The following is a 22,604-nucleotide window of genomic DNA, read 5'->3' as shown; positions in this document are numbered from 1 at the left end:
CCTGGGAATTACTGCCCTTCCTGGTCAGATCCGTGAGAGGCTTGGCCAGCATGGAAAAGTCCCTGATGAACTTCCGATAATAATTGGCGAAGCCCAAAAAGCGCTGCAGGGAACGAAGACCACTGGGCTGGGGCCACTGTAAGACAGCCGAAACCTTCTCAGGATCCATGGAGAACCCCTCAGCGGAAATGATGTAACCTAAGAAGGTTACCTGGGATCGGTGAAATTCGCATTTCTCAAGCTTACCGAACAGCTTGTTCTCTCGTAACCGTTGCAACACTCGTCTGACATCCAGAATGTGGGCCTCCATGGATTCAGAATATACCAAGATGTCATCCAAATAGACTACCACACACTGCTGCAACAGGTCACGGAAAACATCGTTGATGAATTCCTGAAAGACTGCGGGCGCATTGCACAACCCAAAGGGCATAACCAAGGATTCGTAATGACCGGTCCTGGTGTAAAACGCGGTCTTCCACTCATCGCCCGCCTTGATCCTTACCAGGTTATATGCCGCCCTCAGGTCGAGTTTGGTAAAGACCGTGGCCCCTTTAAGGCGATCGAACAGCTCGGAAATCAAGGGTATCGGGTAAGCGTTCTTGATCGTGATGCGATTGAGACCCCTGTAATCGATGCAAGGCCTCAACTCACCGCCCTTCTTTTTCACAAAGAAAAATCCAGCCCCTGCCGGGGACGAAGATTTGCGAATGTGTCCGCGTGAAAGCGCCTCCCTCACGTACTCCTCCATGGCCTCATTCTCCGCTACCGACAGTGGATAGACTTTGCCACGAGGAGGAACGGCACCAGATTGTAACTCTATGGCACAATCGTATGGGCGGTGCGGAGGTAGGGCAACCGCGCGCACCTTATCGAATACATCCCGGTACTCCTCGTATTCAGGAGGCAACAGAGAGTCCGAGGAAGTACACAGCAACTTGACAGACCCATGGATGCAACTAGCCCCACACTGCGGTGACCACGAGAGGATCTCGACCGATCTCCAATCGAAAGTCGGATTATGCTTCTGGAGCCAGGGGTACCCCAAGACCACCGAGTAGTGTGGAGACGAAATAACCTGGAGGCAGACCGACTCTCTGTGAACGGCACCAATGGCTATCCCCACTGGAAGGGTCTCATGAGTCACGTGTGGCGGCAGAAGGGGTCTGCCGTCTATCGCCTCAAGAGCCAGTGGGGAACCTCGAGCCTGCAGAGGAATGGAATTGGCGGCAGCGAACACACTATCAATGAACAAACCACCAGCACCAGAGTCCACCAACGCCTGGGTCGTCACCGAGCCCCCGACCCAGGAGAGGACAACAGTGATCAGTGGTTTGTCAACACGGGAAACCGGGGACGAGGAGACTCCACCCAAGATCTGCCCCCGACAGGATCTCAGGGTACGAGCGTTTCCCGGACGGTTCGGACATGCCAACCGAAAATGCCCACCGAGACCACAGTACATGCATCGGCCCTCGCGTCTCCGGAGTGCCCTCTCCCCCTCGGACAGGCGAGCAAACCCCAGCTGCATGGGTTCACCCCCAGACAAGTCATCCCCAGGAGGCGTGGGAGGAGAGGGAGGCACGGGTGGGACAGCAAACGTAGGCACCAATCTGTTAGAAGACCTCTGCAGGTTCTCCTTAAAGGAAGGTCTCTCCCTGAGTCTGGTGTCAATCAAAATCAGGAAAGAAATAAGAGACTCGAGCTCAACTGGTAGGTCCTTAGCTGCAACCTCATCCTTCAAGGCATCCGAGAGACCATGAGAGAAAGCAGCGACCAGAGCCTCATTATTCCAGCCCACCTCTGCTGCCAGGGTACGAAACTCAATGGCGTATTCAGCTACGGATCGTGAACCCTGTCTGATGGACATAAGGAGCTTCGCAGCAGAGGCAGCACGAGCCGGCACATCGAATACCTTCCGAAGAGAAGCAACAAAACCGGAAAACTCGGCAACCACCGGATTGTTGTTCTCCCATAAAGGGCTGGCCCAGGCCAAGGCCTTGTCCGAGAGCAGCGAGATCAAGAAGCCCACCTTTGATCTCTCAGTAGGAAAGGCATGTGGCAGCAACTCGAAATAAATGCCCACCTGGTTAAGGAAACCTCGGCACTGAGTTGGCTCTCCCCCAAAGCGCTGTGGAAGAGGGGCAGAACCGGTCATACCCCGAAACACCGCAGGCGCAACAACAGGTGTCGGGGTAGACTCTGGCGCAACAACCGGAGCGGCAGTAGGAGCGAGCCCAGGAGCGACAACCGACCCATCGGCAACGGGAGCGAAATGAGCCGTGCGTTCAAGCAGGGTTTGCAACGCCACAGCGAACCGACCCAACAGGTGATCCTGCTGATCAAGTCTGGCAACCAGCGTGGGTAGCGAGGATGGCCCTGTACCGTCAGAATTCATGGCTTGGTCCTAATGTCACGGAACCATGAACCAGACGTACAACAAGAGATAAGTGAAAATAAGAAGGCTTTATTGAAAATAAAGCTGTAAAGCAAAAGTCCAAACGGATGGTGAAACCGAGCAGAGTCTTTGCGAAGCCAGAGGTCAGGAACCAGAAGGGTAGTCAGACGAAGCCAGGATCAGGAACCAGCAGGGTAGTCAGACGAAGCCAGGATCAGGAACCAGCAGGGTAGTCAGACGAAGCCAGGATCAGGAACCAGCAGGGTAGTCAGACGAAGCCAGGATCAGGAACCAGAAGCAGCAGCAGTCTTAGAAGCATGTGAACACAAGAGGACCAAGCAAGGAACTGAAGCCACAGACCTCCTATATATATGAGCTAGGCATCCAGCTCCTCCCAGGGGAAGGAGGAGCCGCAGGGTGGAAGGCTACAAGAAACCCAGGACCCAAGATGGCCGCCAGCACATGTCAAACGAAGGAGAGCAGCAAGCAGGTAAGACCATGACACTGGGGCACGCTGTGTACGAGCACCCTACACTAGCAGCCACTTAACTATGGAGTGCTGTTTTGTTTTATCACAGAAATAGTAGGACCTATGTTGTCTACTTGACCTTCTGGAACAATATAGCTATAACTGCCTAAAGGCAATGTGTCATCAGAAAGGAAACCTATTGTTTGAATCAAGCGTTTACACTCATTGACAAAAAAAATAACACACCCAGAGAGAAATCTGAGATTGCTGCAAGTCTCAGCACACAGTTATGGCTCAGGCAGATATGTAGATGATTACAGGTGAGGTCTGATTAGACAGTGGGCCTTGCCACAAGGAAACATAAAAGTGCTTCTCCCGCTGCCATATAAATAGACTCTCAGAGGCTACTGTTGGGTAGTGTACCTCTTAGTAAGAGATGGTTGACTGTTAGACATCCCTCGATGACACTTTGAAAGACATTTTGCCCAGTTGACAGACTTTGAGAGAGGAAGCTTCATTGAACTGAGAGATGCAGGATAGTCTTTACAGTGTATTGCCAATCATCTAGGCCATTTTGTCCTAGCTGTTAGGTGGTGTTAGGAGCAGTGGTTACATGAGGACACACACATGGTTAAACATGCTTCGGATGCCCAGACAGATCACCAGTAGAGAAGATCATTTGATCTACCGACATGCATGAGAAACTCCCACAGTTTTGTTGTCCACTATCCAGACACTGGTGGCGCCTTCATTACACATTCCTGTCTCTGCCTGGACCATTTCCAAGTGCTTAGCAAAAGGAAGTTTAGTGTCATGGTACCCATTATTTATCCTGCTATTGAGAACTAGCCACAGTCATCGTCATTTGCAGTGGTGTCATGAACGAGAAACCTGGACTGCTATGGACTGGAACTGTATCATCTTTAGCAATTAATCCATGTTCAATTCTGCCTTTGCTGTGGAGCGACACACAGTCCCAGTTGTGGTGATCTAAAGAGCTATTGCATGCGACAGTTGGTCATCCTTAGTAGTGATATGATGGATATGAACAGCTCAGCGATATGTACAGGACATCCTGCAGCCACATGTGTTGCCACTCGCCCACAAACAGCAAGGGTTTCCCAGGAATGTTTCCAGCAGATTGCAAGACTACCTTGGCCAGCCCGGGCACAAAATTCATTGCCAATCAAGCATTTATGGGACCAGCTGGGATGCTAGGTTAGGCAACCTTCCATACGTCCATGCCCAAGCGTATGCCATCTAATATCCAGGCTAAAGGTAGCCCAACAGGGTAATAGACCCCCCTATTCAATTGTACAGTTTTTCAGTAAAGGTGTTGTTTCGCTCTAATATTGTAATCGCTAACATATATCATTTCTACATTTACACATATAAAGTTTAATTTGATTCCAACAGATCACAGCATGGGGTAGATTTATCAAAACTAGTACTAAGGATCCTTTCATTTTACAAACAAGCTCTGAAAAATTTAAGATATGGTTGCTATAGGCAACTAAGTCACTTTTCCTTAGCACCCGTTTAATAATTCTCGCCCAATAAGTGCCCTCCAGTCTATTGTGTCTGTGGTCCATGTGGCTGCTGTAAAGCATATTGCTAAATGCTGATAAGAACAGCTCAGACAAGATGCCTGCCACCATAATCATGTACAGAAAATACTAATAAATAGTCTATCAGAAAATAAAATCAGATTACAAGCAGATGTGTCACTATTTGTGTCACTATTAGAGATGAGCGAATCAAATTCACCGAAGTGGAATTCGATCCGAATTTTAGGATAAAATGATTTGCTGCGAAGCCGAATTTCCTCGTGCTTCGTGGTAGCGAATCGATTTAACCTGGAATAGTGTAATAAAATTAATAAAAATCATACTTACCTCCTCCATTTGCTCACGACGGGCCGGCCACCGACATTTTGAGTGAAGATCTCGGCCAAAATCCCATGCGTGGTGACATTTGATGACGTCATCTTGGGCCGCGCGAGATTTCCCCCCAGATCTTCAAGCAAGATGGCGGCGGCCTGCCCGTCGCGAACAAATGGAGGCGGTAAGTTTGATAAAAAAAAAAATTATGTTAATTTTACACAGTTTATACACTCAGATGCCACGATCATGTATGAACATATCATCTGAGGGGTATCGCAGCTCCCTGTCATTGCACCCACTACTTACAAAAAAATGCGCTTTGTGACGAAGTAATTAGTCACAAAGCAAATTTTTGGGTAAAATTCTGCAAAGCAGCCGAATCGAATTTTCTAAAACTTCGCTCATTTCTAGTTACTATCCACTATGTTTTTAATTGGCAGAAAAATATATATATATAAAAGAGCAGACTTGCTGAAATTTGTTTTTTGTCTGAATCGCCAAATCAGTCAATTAGATTTGGGTCCAAATCGATTCTACCGGAATCAAAAATGCTCCAATTTACCTAAATATTACTATATGACACTCTGAAGTGTCCTAGGAAGATTGTGTTTTTTAAAATTTTTACTATTTTCTGTACCCTTAACCTTAAAGTTCTTTAACACAATGACAGCAATAACAAATAAAGTCAGAGTCACAATGACATATTTCCATAGGTACATGTATTGTTGAGGGTCCTAACAAATGTTTAAAAACCACAGTGCATTGTCACATATGTTATGCTTATTAATATTAGAAATGTTCCAAAAATGGTCCCTTATTGGGGGAAGATGGTGTTTAAACACACAAATGGTGTTAATGGCAGATGCTTGTCCCTGTTTATACACACAAGTGTTAATGTCAGAAGAAACAGTGGCTTGTTTTGCACAAGGATCCAAAAATTATGCCTTAATGGAGACAGAGGCCTTGCTGTATTTATATACACAAATGGCAGTGTCAGAATAAACAGTGGCTTGTCATGAAGGAGCCTTGAAAAATTCTCCCTTTTTTGGGAGCAACAGCAGTACAGAGTAGATGTGGAAAGGGTTTGGTATGTAGGGGTAAAAGTGACATGTGGCAGCAATCGTAGCAGTAGCAGAACAGCATGGAACAGACAAGACAGTAGATACGTTTGCTGCTGCTAGGGGAAGTAGTAATAGCAGTGGCGGTTGTGTAGGGGTAATGGAATTGGCAGTGAGAGGGTAGCATCAAAGGTGGTGGAGGCAGTGGCGGATGTTAAGGGGCCCTGAAAAACGTATTAAAGAGGACCTTTCATGGGTCCAAACATTGTAACATAACTATCTGTATATGTAGCGCGGCACCCAGGGATCTCACTGCACTTACTATTATCCCTGGGCGCCGCTCCATTCGCCCGCTGTGGCCCCGTTACCTTCTCCTGCGCTGTATGTAATTGCTACTATCCGAACACCAGGGAGGAGTCTGCCCGGTTTCTCCTTGGGCGTTCTTTCTCGCTCGCTGTAGCGATGTCCAATCGCAGTGCATAGCTCACAGCCTGGGAGAAAGAACGCCCAGGGAGAAACAGGGCAGACTCCTCCCTGGTGTTCCGATAGTAGCTATTACCATACAGCGCAGGAGAAGGTAACGGGGCCACAGCGGGCGGTCAGAGTGGCACCCACTCTCTCACTATATTCTCGAGGGTTGCAATTGACCCGTTGCCCACCCCCTGGATCCGCCAGTGGGTGAAGGAAGCAGCAGCCATACAGTACAGAACATTATGGTAGGCAGGCAGACAGCAACAGTGGCATGATGGGTCATGCGATAAATAGCCACCGTCAGCAAAGGCAGATCTATTAATTGACCTCAGCCAGAGATGTGTAAAAATCTTAACAGATCCATGCCTCATTCATTTTGCCAAATGTGATGTTTTGTACACTGGCAGAGGTCAAGTTTGTCCATTTGGATGTGACAACGGCACCTGTCACACTTAATACCTTCTCTGATATGACACTGGAGGCTGAACAAGACAATACAGAGAGAAAAAACTTGGGCCGGTTCCTGCCAGTGTTCCAGTCTACCTGCCCAGAAATCCATGGTTTCAGGGAACATAGTATGTGACAGAGAAATGCCAAAGTCCTGGTAGGATGAAACTAGTTGTTCAGGCAGTATGTCTCTGCTGATTTGGGTCAGCCTGGTGCAGCACATTAAAAAAACACTTCATAATAGTCTTCTACTTGTGATAGCAGAGACGGCGGTGGGGGGGGGGGTGTTTCTTTAGGGGGTGGAGAGGGGCCTCTTGGTCAGACACATGGGTGGCAGACATCTGCTAGTCAAAAGCTGTATACATAGTGTATCCTAGTAACAGCAACTTGGTCCCCTTTTTGACAAAAGGAAAACATTGCTTTGCTAGCAAGTGTCTAAAAGCATGGCTATCCAGTAATCATCAGATTGTTTGATGCTAACAATGAGCCTGTCAGCCTGAGGGCCTAGTTCTTTTTGGCTGCAACCCCCTCTATTGATTTGTCATTATGGCCAGTGTGTCATCATCATCATCAATAGCACCATCCTCTTGCACAAGCGCCTCCTGCTCCTCCTCCAGTGGTAGCTCTTCATTCTCATCCTTCTCCTCCACTTCCTCCGCCTTGGATGTTTATTTGTGTGGGACTCCAACTGTAAAGGGTGGCCAGCAAGATGTGGTAGCTGTTCTCTTTCCACAATCCCTTGTATCATTGGAATGACATTGTTTGTGCCACATTTGTCCCTACTGACAAATGTTTTGCTCTCTTCGAAGGGCCTGTGCAGGTGAAACTTGTCTGCCATTGCCTGACCTCAAAACAATGCATGCTACCTGCTGTAGTGGTCTGATGCATGAAATCATTCACCACTTTACACTGCTTGTACAGATGCTCCAGCATTCAGTCAGTTGGAACATCATGGATCAAACTGTGCAATGGCAAACTGTTCTGTCGCTGCAAGTCCAGTAGGGAGTTCCTTGCCACATAAGAAAGGCTAAAATGCAAGGACAGTCTCCTGGACATGGCCAGCACTTTCTGCAAGCTAAGGTACTGTGTATTTTCAAAAAGCATTGCATCACTACCCAGTTGTCACTGTCCACCTTACCCAGTTTGATTTGGTGGGGAGACTGTAAGCAGAATGTTTACTGCATGATGCACTTTAGCAACTGAATAGTTGTGTGGCTAGTGTCAAGCCCTCACATTTTTTCACTACCCCTTTAGTTATAAACGGTAGCAAAATCAAAACTGTGGACTTATTTTTATTTTTTTAAAGGGCCAATTGCACAGCATTTGCAGCAAAATGTACAGTATATGCTGCCAAAATACTGCCCTTGACTGTCTCACAGCTTGTCTGTCATCCTCTGATCCAGTCAGACAGTCCCCTCCCTCCCAAGGCCATGTGGTCCACCATGTTCATCCTTCCTGCCGTTTCCCCCAATAATTTTTACAGTATAAATGTGCTGGCGACGTTTTGCGCGATTCACCCAAAAGGCAATACCCAAAATGTCAACAGATTCTTTTGACAGCAGAAGTTCGCGACAAATCTAATTAATTCAGAATCGATTAGCTAATTCCTAGTCAAATACAAAAAATCCTATAATGATGTCATTGTGCTTACGTTTTTTGCTTTGATTTATTCCTCTTTTGGTCCTTTTGGACTGGGAATTGACACTAGGAAACTACTGGTATGAAGTAGACAGAATGTGAGTAATGAAGTTATATAGTGCACATCAGCACAGCAGATAATCTCAATTTTAGTGTCAATTTATTGTATAACTTTGCAAAACATTTCTTTCCTGAGCCATTTTAATTATTTTTTTTCACCAAAACCTCTTTCATGATTAAATGATTGTTTATAATTTGGAACGGTATTATCTGCCATATGGCAGAGCAGATCAGCATGTATTAGTATAAGACTACAGAGTAACTTTCGGGATAGGTTTTTCAGAGAATATTTGTAGCAGTGTTGTATTATATACTTTATAGTATACACATGGGTTTGCAAGTTTAGCATACCATACATAAAAAAAAGTATTGAATGGTTGCTTAAAGGGTCACTAACTTTTCAAAAAACGTTTGATATGTCATAGAGGGAAGGGAGAGAGGCTTTCTCATATCTCACTCTCTCTCCTCGCTGCAGAGGACGGAACCAAGATGGGCTGGTAGGCCTCTATGGAGCCCATCTGATGCAGCGAGGACAGAGAGTGCTAGGTGAGGCCGTTTCCTGTGCTAAAAGTCCAAATAGGAAGATAAAGAGCCAGGACCAGAAGTAGAATAAATTGAGTGACTTCCCGAAAACTATTCATCCATTTTTGTAAATAAAGTAAAAATGTACATAGAATATTCACATTAGAAATAAGCAAATTTCTTGAAGTTTATTTCAAATGTTATTTTTTAAATTTTTCAAAACATTCAGGTTTGAATTAATTCTACCTAAATCATTTATGCTCTAATTGTTTTGAAAATTGGCATGTAACACTCTAAGGCCCCTTTCAGACAAGCGGGTGTCTCTCTGCAGACTCACAGCCTTAGGCACCCAGCCTGAACTCCCAGCACTGCCGGGGTCACATAGCATTATATTGATTTATAATGCCATGTAACCCTTACAGTTCTGGAATGTATTAGATGACACTGACATAATGCTGTCACTGTTATCTAAAACATTCCAGAACTGTAAGGGTTTCATAGCTTCATAAATCAATGTAATGCAATGTGACCCCGGCAGTGCTGGGAGTTCAGGCCGGGTACTCCTCTGAACGGGGTCTAAGATCTCCTAGGACTCATGCATACTAGGAGGTCTCCCTGCAGCCACTGATGATCAGTTTCATATATATTTTTCTATATAATATTTATTATATATTATGTTAGGTCTTTTTCACACAAGCAAGTTTTGCATCCAAATGCATGCAAAACCATCAGTTTTACCCTGAACAGATACCGACTTATTTCGTATCACTCGTATGAAAAAAGCCTTATAGAGAGAGATCTGTCAATGAAGCCCAGCTGGGTGGGGAGAAGCCAGATGACATTTTTTGACTTTTTAAAGTTATGTAACATGCAGCTTTCTGTAAAGAGGTAAAGCCTACAAAAACCTCCCTATCTCCTGGATAGCATACAGGAAAAAGCATGCACATATCCAAAACAAAAAACAGCCGCAGGACAATATTACTACAAAAATATAATAACTTTATTCATAATAAATATAATATACAATAGGAGTCTAGGACCAAAAAAAAAAAATGGGCAAGATGGAAAAAAGACACAGAGAAAGCGAGGAGGTGCCCTCTGTAAATGACCATTATCCACCGTATATCTAGTAGCATACTGTAGCAATACTAGACAGATGGTATGATACAATGTATGATGTCATATATGGTCGTAAAGAGTATATATAATAAGAATAAATATGCACAATATCTATCAAAGTGCCTCTACTAGACCAGTCAAAATTAAACCTGAAAAATAGTGGGCAAGACCGACTTGAATACAGTCAGACTTCAATATATATCCCACAGATACAGAAGATCTCCTATAAAGATGTAAACTACAGACCATATATGAACCACAGAGATGCCATAAACAGTAAAATACTATTTAATACTGTGGGGATCCGCTCTGGTAGGCAGTGGTAGCGAGTGCAGTATAGAGGCAACTGGTCTTGGTGTAAAACACAATGCTTTGTTTATTCACAAGGTGCATACAAGTGAAAGACTGTGCAGTTCATAGGGAGGGTGGTCACACATAACAGCAAAATAATAGTTCAAACACAGCAAGTCCCTGCTGCAGGCTACTTGAGGCCTGTTTCCGTCACATAAAGCAAAGTCTATTTAAAGCCAGGAGTAATGTCACCTTTTTCTCCTTGGTGAAGTAAGTCCCTGGGTCCGGCTTCTAGCCACGGAACACGGATCCCTCCTGGCTTCAGCTGCGGGTTCCCGCACACTCCTTTACAGGCCTCAGCACACAGCCCAGCTCACCTCCACTTCTCACTCTCACAGACAGAGAGCAAAGAAGCTCCACATTGAGCACCACACCCTTGTTGCTGGTCGGGTTTTAACCCTTCCCTGCAAAACCTGGCCTGGACTGTGGGGAGACAGGCACCCACCCACATATCTGCCTGCTCCCATTAAGAGCCGGCCCGGATCCGCTGTGTTAACAGCATAACCGCTGAAAAATGCACATTTCTGGCTCTTACTCCACCGGGGCCAGGACCCCCGGTGGCACGTACCTCCCGTCTACCACCACCCCAGGTACTCTCCTACAATTCCCCCCCCCCTTTGTTCAACCCTGAAGGGTTGCACACCCTGTTCAATCCTGAGAGGTTGGACACATGTACAACAGTGTACCCGGGACAGGGCATCAGCATTCCCCTGTAAGCGGCCTGCCCTGTGTTCGACACTGAACTTAAAATTCTGGAGGGACAAGAACCATCTGGTGACCCGGGCACTCCCCTCCTTGGCCCGGCTCATCCACTGGAGAGGGGAATGGTTGGTCACCAGACAGAACCTTCTCCCTAACAGATAGTACCTAAGGGACTCAAGGGCCCACTTAATGGCCAGGCATTCTCTCTCTACCACGCTGTACCTGGTTTCCGCTGGGGTGAGTTTGCGACTCAGGAAGACAATGGGGTTGTTCCTCCCCACTGATTTCCTGAGAGAGTACTGCCCCTAGTCCCACTCCAGAGGCATCCGTCTGAACGACAAATTCCCGTGTGAAGTCGGGTGTCACCAAAACCAGGGACCCACACAGAGCCGACTTCAAACGGGAGAACGCCTCTTCCACCTGCTCATCCCAGCGGACTATCCCGTCTTCCTCCCCTTTAAAAGTCTTGTCAACGGGGCCGCTACTGTGGCAAAGTTGGGGATAAAGCGCATGTAATATCCTATCATCCCTAGGAACGAACGTACTTGCTTGGTGGTAAGAGGTCTGGGCCAGCTCTTGATCGCCTAAACCTTGTCTACCTGGGGTTTGACAACGCCCCGCCCAATCACGTATCCCAGGTACCGGACCTCCTCGAACCCGATTGAAGACTTTTTTGGGTTGGCCGTCAGTCCGGCTTTTCTAAGTGAATCTACTACGGCCTGTACCTTGGGCAGGTGACTCTCCCAGTCCTGGCTAAACACGATGATGTCGTCCAGATATGCCGAAGCATATGGACGATGGGGCCGTAGGATGACGTCCATCAATCGCTGGGAGGTGGCTGGAGCGCCATGTAGGCCAATGGGCAAAACTTGGTACTGAAATAACCCCTCGGGGGTGACAAAGGCCATCTTCTAATTTGCTGCCTCCGTGAGAGGCACCTGCCAATATCCTTTTGTGAGGTCGAGGACCGAGAAATAGCGAACTTTCCCTAGCCGATCTATGAGCTCGTCTACCCGGGGCATGGGGTAGGCATCGAATTTCGACACTTCGTTGAGCTTTCTAAAGTCATTGCAGAAGCGCAGAGTACCGTCAGGTTTTGGGATGAGGACTATGGGGCTGGCCCACTCACTGCTTGACTCCTCAATGACCCCTAACCTCAACATGGACCTTACTTCTTCTGAAATGGCCTGTCGTCGGGCCTCCAGTACACGATACAGATTTAACCGTACCCTGACATGGGGCTCGGTGACGATGTCATGTCGGACTACCGAAGTTCGACCAGGAAGCTCAGAGAACACGTCCCTATTTCGACTCACCAACTCTTTGGCTTCCTGAGCTTGTTTGGTCGACAGACCACCCGCTATCTTTACTGCTGAGGTGCCCTCCGGGACCTCGGGTGGAGCTGGGATCTTCCCCGCAGACAAGACAGTGCTTGGGCCGTCCCCAACGAGACACTCCCTATCTCTCCACGATTTCAGTAAATTTACATGATATACCTGTTCTTGCTTCCGCCGACCTGGCTGGGATATCTTGTAATTCACTGGCCCTACCTTCTCTTTCACCTCGTAGGGACCTTGCCACCGTGCCAAAAACTGTCAATGGTGGGGACTAGCACCAGTACCCGGTCACCCGGGTTAAATGTCCGGACCAGGGCACTCCGGTTGTATACCCAGCTCTGTGCCAGTTGGGCGGCCTCCATGTGTTCCCGGACGATTGGTAGGACTGTCTCTATACGGTCCTGCATCTTTTCTATATGCTCTGTAATACTCTTGTGTGGGGTGGGCTGTTGCCCCCACGCCTATTTAGCGATGTCCAGCAACCCTTTTGGACGTCGACGGTATAATAGCTCAAAGGGAGAGAATCCCGTAGATGCCTGGGGCACTTCTCGCACTGCGAACAATACGTACGGCAGCAACAGGTCCCAATCATTTCCGTCTTTGGCTACGGTTCTTTTGAGCATAGTTTTTAGGGTTTTGTTAAAGTGCTCCCCTAGTCCGTCGGTTTGAGGATGGTGTACGGACGTGTGTAACCGTTTAACCCCTAAAAGCTTGCAGAGCTCCCTCGTCACCTTAGACATGAAGGAGGTCCCCTGGTCAGTCAGGATCTCTTTCGGAATCCCCACCCTTGCGAACATGCCCATGAGTTCTTTAGCTATGAGCTTAGCCGAAGTATGACATAGTGGGATCGCTTCAGGATATCTGGTGGCAAAGTCTAGGACCTCCAAGATATGCTGGTGCCCTCTGACCGACTTGTTTATGGGGCCTATCAGATCCATCCCTATTCTTTTGAAAGGGACCTCGATGATGGGCATGGGTACTAGGGGACTGCGATAGTGGGGCTGGGGGCTCATCATGTGACACACTGGACAGGATTGGCAAAACATTTTGAACTCCTCATAAACCCCGGGCCAATAGAACCTTTGCAGAATCTGCTCTTGTTTTTTTTTTACACCCAAATGTCCTCCCAGCATGTGGGAGTGGGCCAAGTCCTGTACCACCCGGCGGTATGGCTGGGGTACCACCAGCTGCTCCACTACCTCCTGCTGCACTTTGTCCACCCTGTAGAGCAGGTCCTGGTTAAAAGCCAGATGGGGAAACACCGAGTCGGCCCCTGGGTGCTGAGCCACCCCATTTACCACTGTCACCCCTTCCCTCGCCCGCAATAATGTCAGATCCTGGAGCTGGGCGGTCCCAAACGTGTCACGGGATACCTCCAGGTCCGGGATGGACAGGTTTCCTCGGATTCGCCTGCCAACACCTCTAGGGGAAACCTATCGGGAGACACTCTACAGGTGATGTGGTGACCCCTACGGCTGGTATCCCCGCATCGGGATCTTCGGGCACTGGGCCCGATTGTCATCTGTCCCTAAGGGAAGGCATATCGCTCTTCCATAGAGTCCAGAACAAAGGAAAATCCCTTCCCAGTATGGCGGCATAAGGGATTTGGCGTCCCACTCCGATGACATGCTGCACCTCTCGGCCCAACACGGACATGGTAACCCTGGCAGTGTGGTACTCCCGGCGGTCCCTATGGATACAGACAATGGACAGGGTTTGCTTCTCTGGGAGTGTCTCAGACACTAAGGACTCATGCACTGGGGTCACCAGGCTCCCAGAGTTCAGCAAAGCATTAATCGGATGTCCATCGACCAAGACTTAGCACAGAGGCGGCATATCGGCGGCTGGCCGGGCATCCGCGGTACATACAGGCCGGGCAAAGAAAGAGGACCGGCGAGCGAACCCGCAGTCCATGGGTTCAGGTGTTTGAGGACAGTTTGCTGCCCTATGTCCCAGGCCATGGAGGTGCCAACATTAAATCCCTGTGGTCCCTCCCCGGTCTCTCTTCCCCGGAGTAGGACTAGCCTCCCCCCCCCCTTTGTGGTTGGGTCCCTTTTTCCTGATCCCTAGCCTGAGAGGGAGCCTGACGGGTTTTGCCATGCCTGCGTTGAGTCCCGCACCAAGTCCTGGGTCGCCCCATACCTCTCGACCAGGCTTACTAACTGATCCAGGTTTCCGGGATCTCCCTGACCAACCCAGCGCTGTATGGCCTTTGGCAGTGTCCGCACGAAACGGTCCACGACCACTCGCTCGATCATTTGGGAGGGGCTCAAAGTTTCTGGCTGGAGCCACATCCTCACCAGATGTACCAGGTCATATGCCTGAGACCGCACATAGGTAGTAACCCCCAAGCGCGCCATCACCTCAGCCTTCAACTTCCCATAGTCCTGGGCGTCCTCCTTGCTGAGGACGAAGTACGCTTTTTGGACGTCTCCGACTAGAAATGGCGCCACCACTTCAGCCCACTGTCCCGACGGTAAGTTCTCCTGTTCCGCGGTCCTCTCGAACACCATCAGAAAGACCTCTACATCGTCCTCCAGAGCCATTTTCCTTAATGCTGAACGGACTTTATCCCTTGGAGCCGACGGGCGATGGAATCACTCGCTGAGACGCATGCAGAGCCTCTTGCATAAGCGCCATTTGTTGTACCAGCAAATTGTTTGTTTGTTGCTCTGCACCAACTGCTTAACCAGCTCCTCCATTTTGTCCGGGATGACCAAGCTTGCTGGTTTAATGTATGACATGCAGCCGTGCACCACCCAGATTAATATTCTTGGCCAGCCTCACTGCAGTATGCACGCATCCTCCACCAATTGTGGGGATACGCTCTGGTAGGCAGTGGTAGCGAGTGCAGTATAGAGGCAACACAGACCGGTCTTGGTGTAAAACACGATGCTTTGTTTACAAGTGAAAGATTGCGCAATTCATAGGGAGGGTGGTCACACACAACAGCAAAATAATAGTTCAAGCACAGCAAGTCCCTGCTGCAGGCTACTTGAGGCCTGTTTCCGTCACATAAAGCAAAGTCTATTTAAAGCCAGGAGTAATGTCACCTTTTTCTCCTTGGTGAAGTAAGTCCCTGGGTCCGGCTTCTAGCCACGGAACACGGATCCCTCCTGGCTTCAGCTGCGGGTTCCCGCACACTGCTTTACAGGCCTCAGCACACAGCCCAGCTCACCTCCACTTCTCACTCACAGCCAGAGAACACAGAAGCTCCACACTGCGCACCACACCCTTGTTGCTGGTCGGGTTTTAACCCTTCCCTGCAAAACCTGGCCTGGACCGTGGGGAGACAGGCACCCGCCCGCATATCTGCCTGCTCCCATTAAGAGCTGGCCCGGATCCGCTGTGTTAACAGCATAACCGCTGCAAAATGCACTTTTCCGGCTCTTACTCCACCGGGGCCAGGACCCCCGGTGGCACTTACCTCCCCTCTACCACCACCCCAGGTACTCTCCTACAATACCCAAAATGATAATAATAAAGCTTCCTTAATGTAAAATCAGAAGCCAATACACATACAGGTATAATGGCATACAAAAATACATCCACACTTCATCTTCACATTATCCGAAAGTTATACAGGCTATTCCAGTGGGTCCGTTTTTAAGAATGCGCAGGATCTGCTCCGAGGAGAAGAACTTCAAACAACAATCCTCCCTCTTGACGAAACGGTTCAGGGAGAGAGGATATCGTACAAGTACAATTCATCAAGGATATGAGAGAACAAAAAGAACATCTAGAGACACTCTGTTGGTACGCAAGACTAAACATAATAAACATAAAAAAGATTCAGTGGAGAGATTCATCACTCTATTTAATAGTGAATGGCATACCATCCAGAACATTATGCAAAAGCATTGGGCAGTATTACAAACTGATAGAGAATTAGCTACATCTTTGACACCATATCCCCAGATTATGTGGAAGAGATCACGACATTTACGTGGTCTTTTGACAAAGAGTCATTATATATCAAATATACCCAGCAATGTGTTTGGCAGTAGAGGCCCTAAATGGGGATCCTTTTCCGGTGGGAATTGTGCAGCATGTAAATACATGACTCGTTCCACCACTTTCTGCGACTCTTCTAAGAAGAAGGAATATAAGATCGTTCATAACATTACTTGTAATACAGAGGCAATGATATATTTGATCACATGTCCATGTGACTTATTTTATATTGGGATGACCACAATATCTTTGAAAGTCCGAATTTTGGAACATGCTAATAGAATTCAAGCGGCATCAGAAGTTCTGGAAAAGGATCTAGATGGGCTACAATCTGTTCCACGACATTTTCGTAAGTACCATGCTTGTGACCCAAAAGAGTTAAGTGTAAGAGGAATAGATAGAATCCGGTTAGAGTCGAGAGGCGGTGACATAAAACAAGCTTTATTACGCAGGGAAACTAAATGGATAGTGATTTTGGACACTATGGTTCCTTGTGGTCTCAATGAATCAAATAGCTTCAAACCTTTTTTGTAATTATGCAGAAATTTATATTTCAGGGTATTATATGTTGTTGTTCTTTTAATTATGTTTGCTTATTTATTTTTCTGAGGTATTACGTCACGGTTCCATTTAATGTAATGCTTGGGGAGGTGTCAACATGAGATATGGAAGGAGCGTTCCTGTGAATGCAGAATTAAGATGTAGGAAGGATTGGAAGATGTGTATTTAAAGCTGCAATGAATGCAGGATAAATAAGAGAAATAATTTTAAAAAATTATGATTACTACTTGAATAGCAACGGACACACTGATATATGTGCAGATGTATTTTTTATGGGTTTGGGGTTACCATGCTGTTAGGATTATCACTTTTTTGTGAGTCTTTTGTTTGCGGTGGATAGACATCACCCACGATGAGCCACTTTTTGTGACTCCTGCTGGGAGCTTTCTTATCCTCCTTTTATAATTATTTTTTTATGTATTATTTGTGATTTTGCACTTTACATTTGTATTTTCTGCGGGCATTATAAATAGCACTTCGCTTTTTCTTACAGAATATTTTTTGTCGAATATTATTGTTATATATGTATAACTAGGTTTGATTAATTATGTATAATAATTATTCACTTAATTATGGTTGATATCCTTGATATCTATTTATATTATACTATAGACACTATGAACACTTTATTTATATTAATTTTCAAATTAATCCTTTCCAAGTATATTGTGGTTTCCCTACGTCCCATATGAGATTCTTGTGCACTTTACACTGGAGTATTAGTAGAGTTAGATTGTTTCTTCTTTATATTTGTTTGCGTTCTATGTAACTAGAGAATAGGCAGCCCTTCTTATCACTTGCGTTCCACAGGGTCGCGGACCTACGCATGCACTGTCCGGCCCCATCCTGACGTGCTTCGGTGCCGTCATCGAGCATGCGCGGTGATTCGGTAGAGACACGCTGAAGGATGGTACCAGCCATCATGGGGGAATTACGCCCAATATGTAGGAATGCAGGTGATTGTATTTAACATCCACTACATCCTTACATGTACTCCTCCTCTATATATAGATTTGAATTATTTCTTACCTCCTGACGAAGCCTTCAGGGTGAAACGCACGTCGAGGTCTTTCGCGTGGAGCTGTATTCATCCAGTCATTTAACCATGTCTCAGGGTACGTGCGCTTCATTATGAGCTGGAGGATGTATTTTTGTATGCCATTATACCTGTATGTGTATTGGCTTCTGATTTTACATTGAGGAAGCTTTATTGTTATCAATTTGGGTATTAAATAGTATTTTACAGTTTATGGCATCCCTGTGCTTTATAAATGGTCTGTAGTTTACATCTTTATAGCAGATGTTCTGTATTTGTGGGGTATATATTGAAGTCTGACTGTATTCAAGTCGGTCTTGCTCACTATTTTTCAGGTCTAATTTTGACTGGTCTAGTGGAGGCACTTTGATAGATATTGTGCATATTTATTCTTATTATATATATTCTTTACGACCATATATGACAGAGATACAGCCTTGTATCATACCATCTGTCTAGTAATGCTACAGTACGTCACCAGATATACGGTGGATATTGGTTATTTACAGAGGGCATCTCCTTGATTTCTCTCTTTTTTTCGTCTTGCCCTTTTTATTTATTTTTTGTCCCAGACTCCTATTGTATATTATATGTATGAATATAAAGTTATTATATTTTTGGAGTAATATTGTCCTGCGGCTGTTTTTTGTTCTGTAAGGAGGTAACCTGTTTTATGCTGCCCATGGCTAGGGCAGCTTGAAAATAGTGACAGGTTTCCTTTGTCTTGACAAACATAAGAAGTAAAAAATATATCACTAGGGGTTACATCTCAAAATGTTGACTAGATGGGTCAAAGTAAAATGCGTGCATTCTTTGCCATATAGACTTATGTATATGAGTGCACCATAAGAGACGGTCCGCACCACAAAAAAATAGGACATATTCAATTTTTTTAGCAGTGCGGAGGCATGGACCGAAATCACATGTTAGCACTTTGAAGTGCTTTTGTGGGCTTCTGATTCATGCCTCCACTCCGCTCTGTATCTGGCGGATTGCAGACCCATTCAAGTCAATGCATCTGCAGTACGGCTTGCACACAGCTGGTGACCATATATTGTGAACCATACGGGCATGGGGCACACATGCTCACGTGCATGAACCCTAAGGCTGTCACGTGATTATGTCAAGAATATTCCTTGCGGCATATGTATTACTAAGTATTACATTATCTATTTTATCTATTTTCAAGCACAAATTGCATCGCGTAGCAGGGTTCTGTGATCAGAATGAACATTTAGATGATAACATAAGATGATAATGGACACTTGTAATTGTACACCTACACCCATATCATAATCATAATAAATGCTCATAATAGTAAGACCACGGTGTTTATCTGGAATTTGACATCTTGAATAGTGAAAAAATTCATGTCACAAACTTAAAGACAAATCAAAGCCTCCATTGAGACCTTTTGAATACATTGTACCAGCAGCTGTTGTTTTTGATCCTTTTACAGGAAGAACTTACAGGATGTGGTTAGCAATATGTCCTATCTTGATGTAATGTTTTGGTTATAGGCAGATAAAGTCATTAGTCCTAACAGAGGATTTGTTTTGCTTCTTTGTTACCATGCTCATTATCTGCATTAGTTTGTGGTGCTGTCCACTTTTCTTCTATATATAACTTCTGTATGCATCTTGCAAGGTCAGAAGAATATGAACACTGCATCTAATTTTAGCCTAGAGAAATAACATAGAGAAACCATAGCAGTAGGAAGGGAAATATGACACTCCCATATTGCTCCTTGGTTTGTGGACTTTCATTGTTAATTTAATTATACCAAAAAAGCCAGAATGCAAAGTGTATTTAAGAGAAGCTATCACCAAATAAAGTATATGATTCTCAGGTCAACACAGTGACAGACACCCTCATTATAGCATGTTGTCATCTTTTTTTTCTTGTAGTAGTCTCAATAAAATCACACCCGGACTGGGAAATTAAAGTGGTTTTGAAAAAAACAAACTAAAAGTGACCTCATGTTGTAGGTGGGTCCAACTTTACAGTAGGTGGGGCCAATAAAGTAGGTATAGCCAACACAAGAACTGCCCCAGCAGAACCAAATGCAACAGTGGAGCGCAAAACACCCCAGCCGAACAAAATCACTACCCCTCTGTGGTGGCCAGAATCAGCTTCCTCTACTGGTTGCCTTTAATGAAGATATGCAATATGGGGGCTGAGTAGGTGAGCATCAGCTCACCTGGAAGCTTCCCGTTAGGGTCTTTGGTCAATTAGCCTCTGATCACACTAGCCAATCACAAAAGCCAGTGCAACAGTCCTTTCGATTATTTATGTGTGCTCTGAAGTCCTTGATATTGATGGACTTCTGCCTGCCCCCACCCATCAGCCGCTCATTAAAAATTCACAGCACGTGCACCACAACATTGTCTCCTGGCTCTGTGGCAAAATTCTCTACTGCGCATGTGTCTATGTTCTAACTCCTCGTGTTAGCGCAAGATATCAGGTCCAAGAAACATTCAGATATAGCGACATTGAGGCACACAGATTTTTTGTGTTGCAATCATACTTTTTTAATTTTTTTGTTTCACAGTAGTTTCATCCAATTTGCCCAATATTTTTCTTCAATGTACAAAGAGAATATCTAGAAACATTCAGAATCCTAGCCCTGTCTATCATTCATGAGAGGGGTGAGCTGGCAGAGCAAACAGCGGAGCTAGGGTGCACCAAGGGGCCTGCCTTAGGAGCACTTAATCGGTCATTTGCTTGTCAGAATACTAGTCTTTTTATGGACATTTGAACACAGGGTTAAAGGTGTTCCTACTTTATGAAAATCTTTTTCTGGGCATTGGAGCTCAGATTAGAAGGTATTCTTCCATTATGCTCCCCAAGCCCTGCCAAGTATTGGTGCTTGGTTTCATACCAGATTTCTTGCTGACAGATTTTTAAGTAAAAATATCCACAAATAAAAAAAAAAAAGCACACACAAAAACTGAAATGCTGTGCGTGAGTCTATCCTGGTGCAGTTTTTACAGTCTCAAAAATTATGTCTAAAGGGGACCCTACTCTATAAACCATAGCTAATAGCATTTGGGGACATTTAAGGTCAGAAAGAAATGTTTTTGAAAATAATACACTGAATTGGAAATTTGAAATGTTATAAATCTTTCAATCATACTCCTTTTGCTAGCACAAATTCCCTTATTTGTTTTCTTCTCATAGATCCAGCAGGGTACCTGAAGTCTGAAGAAAATTCTGGATCAGAAACTGGTGATGAGGCACAATTGACAATTCGAGGACGACAGCATGAAAACAACCAAGGATACAAAGGTATCAATTTATGTCCTTGTGTGACTGGTTTACTAATATAGAAAAAGTGTTCTAAAGATTTTTTCATTCTAACTGTACGCTATCTTATAGCCCTCACCACATAGAACATAGGAAATGGTTAAGAAAACCCAAAACACTTTAGACCAAAAGAAACACAAGGGTTTCTTCCTGCAAAAGAAAAAGAAAAATAGACCCATAACAATGCTGATAAAACGTAGCATTTTTGCAAATGACAGATTTTTTTACTTTTTTTAATCTTTTTCAAAATAAATATATAGGTGTTTTTTTCCCCATAGAGAAGTAGATAGAAAAATTCCTGAAAAAAATTGTTGCTTTTGAAAAAAATCTTAGCAGCTAAAAAATCTTTTCCATAGACTCAACTTTCAGCAAAAACGACGGGGGTCATTTGCTATGCTGAAAAACGGATAAATTAGGCATATTTGAAAAGCAGATGGTGGCGCAACAGTTAGTTGCGCTGTTATCTGCGACTTCGCCCTGCTTACGCCAGATCTAAAATTGTGGGCATGGTGTAGAAGGGTACGGGCCGGCCTTTACCATTTTCTATGCCTGTTTTCGGCGTAGAAAAATGTCTAAATGTAAGGCAGCTCAGAAGCTCTCTTACATTTGCAACTGACCAGAGCCTCTTCATAACTTCGGTGGATACACCGCCAGCGCAGGTCCTTTATTAAGACTGGCGTCTAAAATGCAGATCTTAATAAATGTGTCCCTACATGTGCAAAAAAATGACAGAAAAAATGCAGAAGTGCTGAAAAAAATCACTTAAAAAAGACTGCCTTCTCTTTATCCTGCTTCCCAAACAACAAAATAAAAAATGATCAAAAAGTTGTACCCCAAAATAATGCCAATAATAATTGCAATGTATCACTAAAAAAAAAGCCGTCACACAGATACGTCAAAAGGAAAATAAAAAATGTACGCTTGTCAGAAAATAGCAGTACGGTGCCTCAGAGGCTGGTTGATAGCAACATGGCACATGTAAACCAAACCAATCTAAATATGTGCTGGAAAAGCCAATAGGTGGTCCTTCTCTTCTGAACCCTGCAACGTACCCAAACAGCTGTTTACATCCCTGTTTATGGCATTTCCACACCCAGTAGAAACCTCTTAACAATTTATGGGGTGTGGTGTGTCTCAGATGGTTAAAAAAGATAGTTTTTGAAATTTTCGTTAAAATGTGAAAAATTGGTACTAAAATTCTAAACTTTCTAACATTCTACAAAATAAAATATTTGCAAAATGATGCCAACATAAATTAGACATATGTTGGATGTTAATTAATAACTATTTTG

General features: G+C 45.2%; 1 protein-coding gene across 1 annotated transcript in view; it reads left to right on the top strand.

Annotated features, from left to right (window-relative positions):
• ASTN2 (astrotactin 2) overlaps nucleotides 1-22,604 on the top strand; it is a 945,680-nt gene that overhangs the window by 223,512 nt on the left and 699,564 nt on the right. The window contains exon 4 of the mRNA XM_040442406.1: nucleotides 21,187-21,294. Coding sequence (XP_040298340.1) covers nucleotides 21,187-21,294 — 108 coding nt within the window. The remainder of the gene's footprint in view (nucleotides 1-21,186; nucleotides 21,295-22,604) is intronic.

This window comes from Bufo bufo, chromosome 8 (assembly GCF_905171765.1).
Source record: "Bufo bufo chromosome 8, aBufBuf1.1, whole genome shotgun sequence".
Classification (NCBI taxonomy): Eukaryota; Metazoa; Chordata; class Amphibia; order Anura; family Bufonidae; genus Bufo; species Bufo bufo.
The sequence above is the reverse complement of the archived record's forward strand: the minus strand, read 5'-3'. Positions and strand labels throughout refer to the sequence as shown.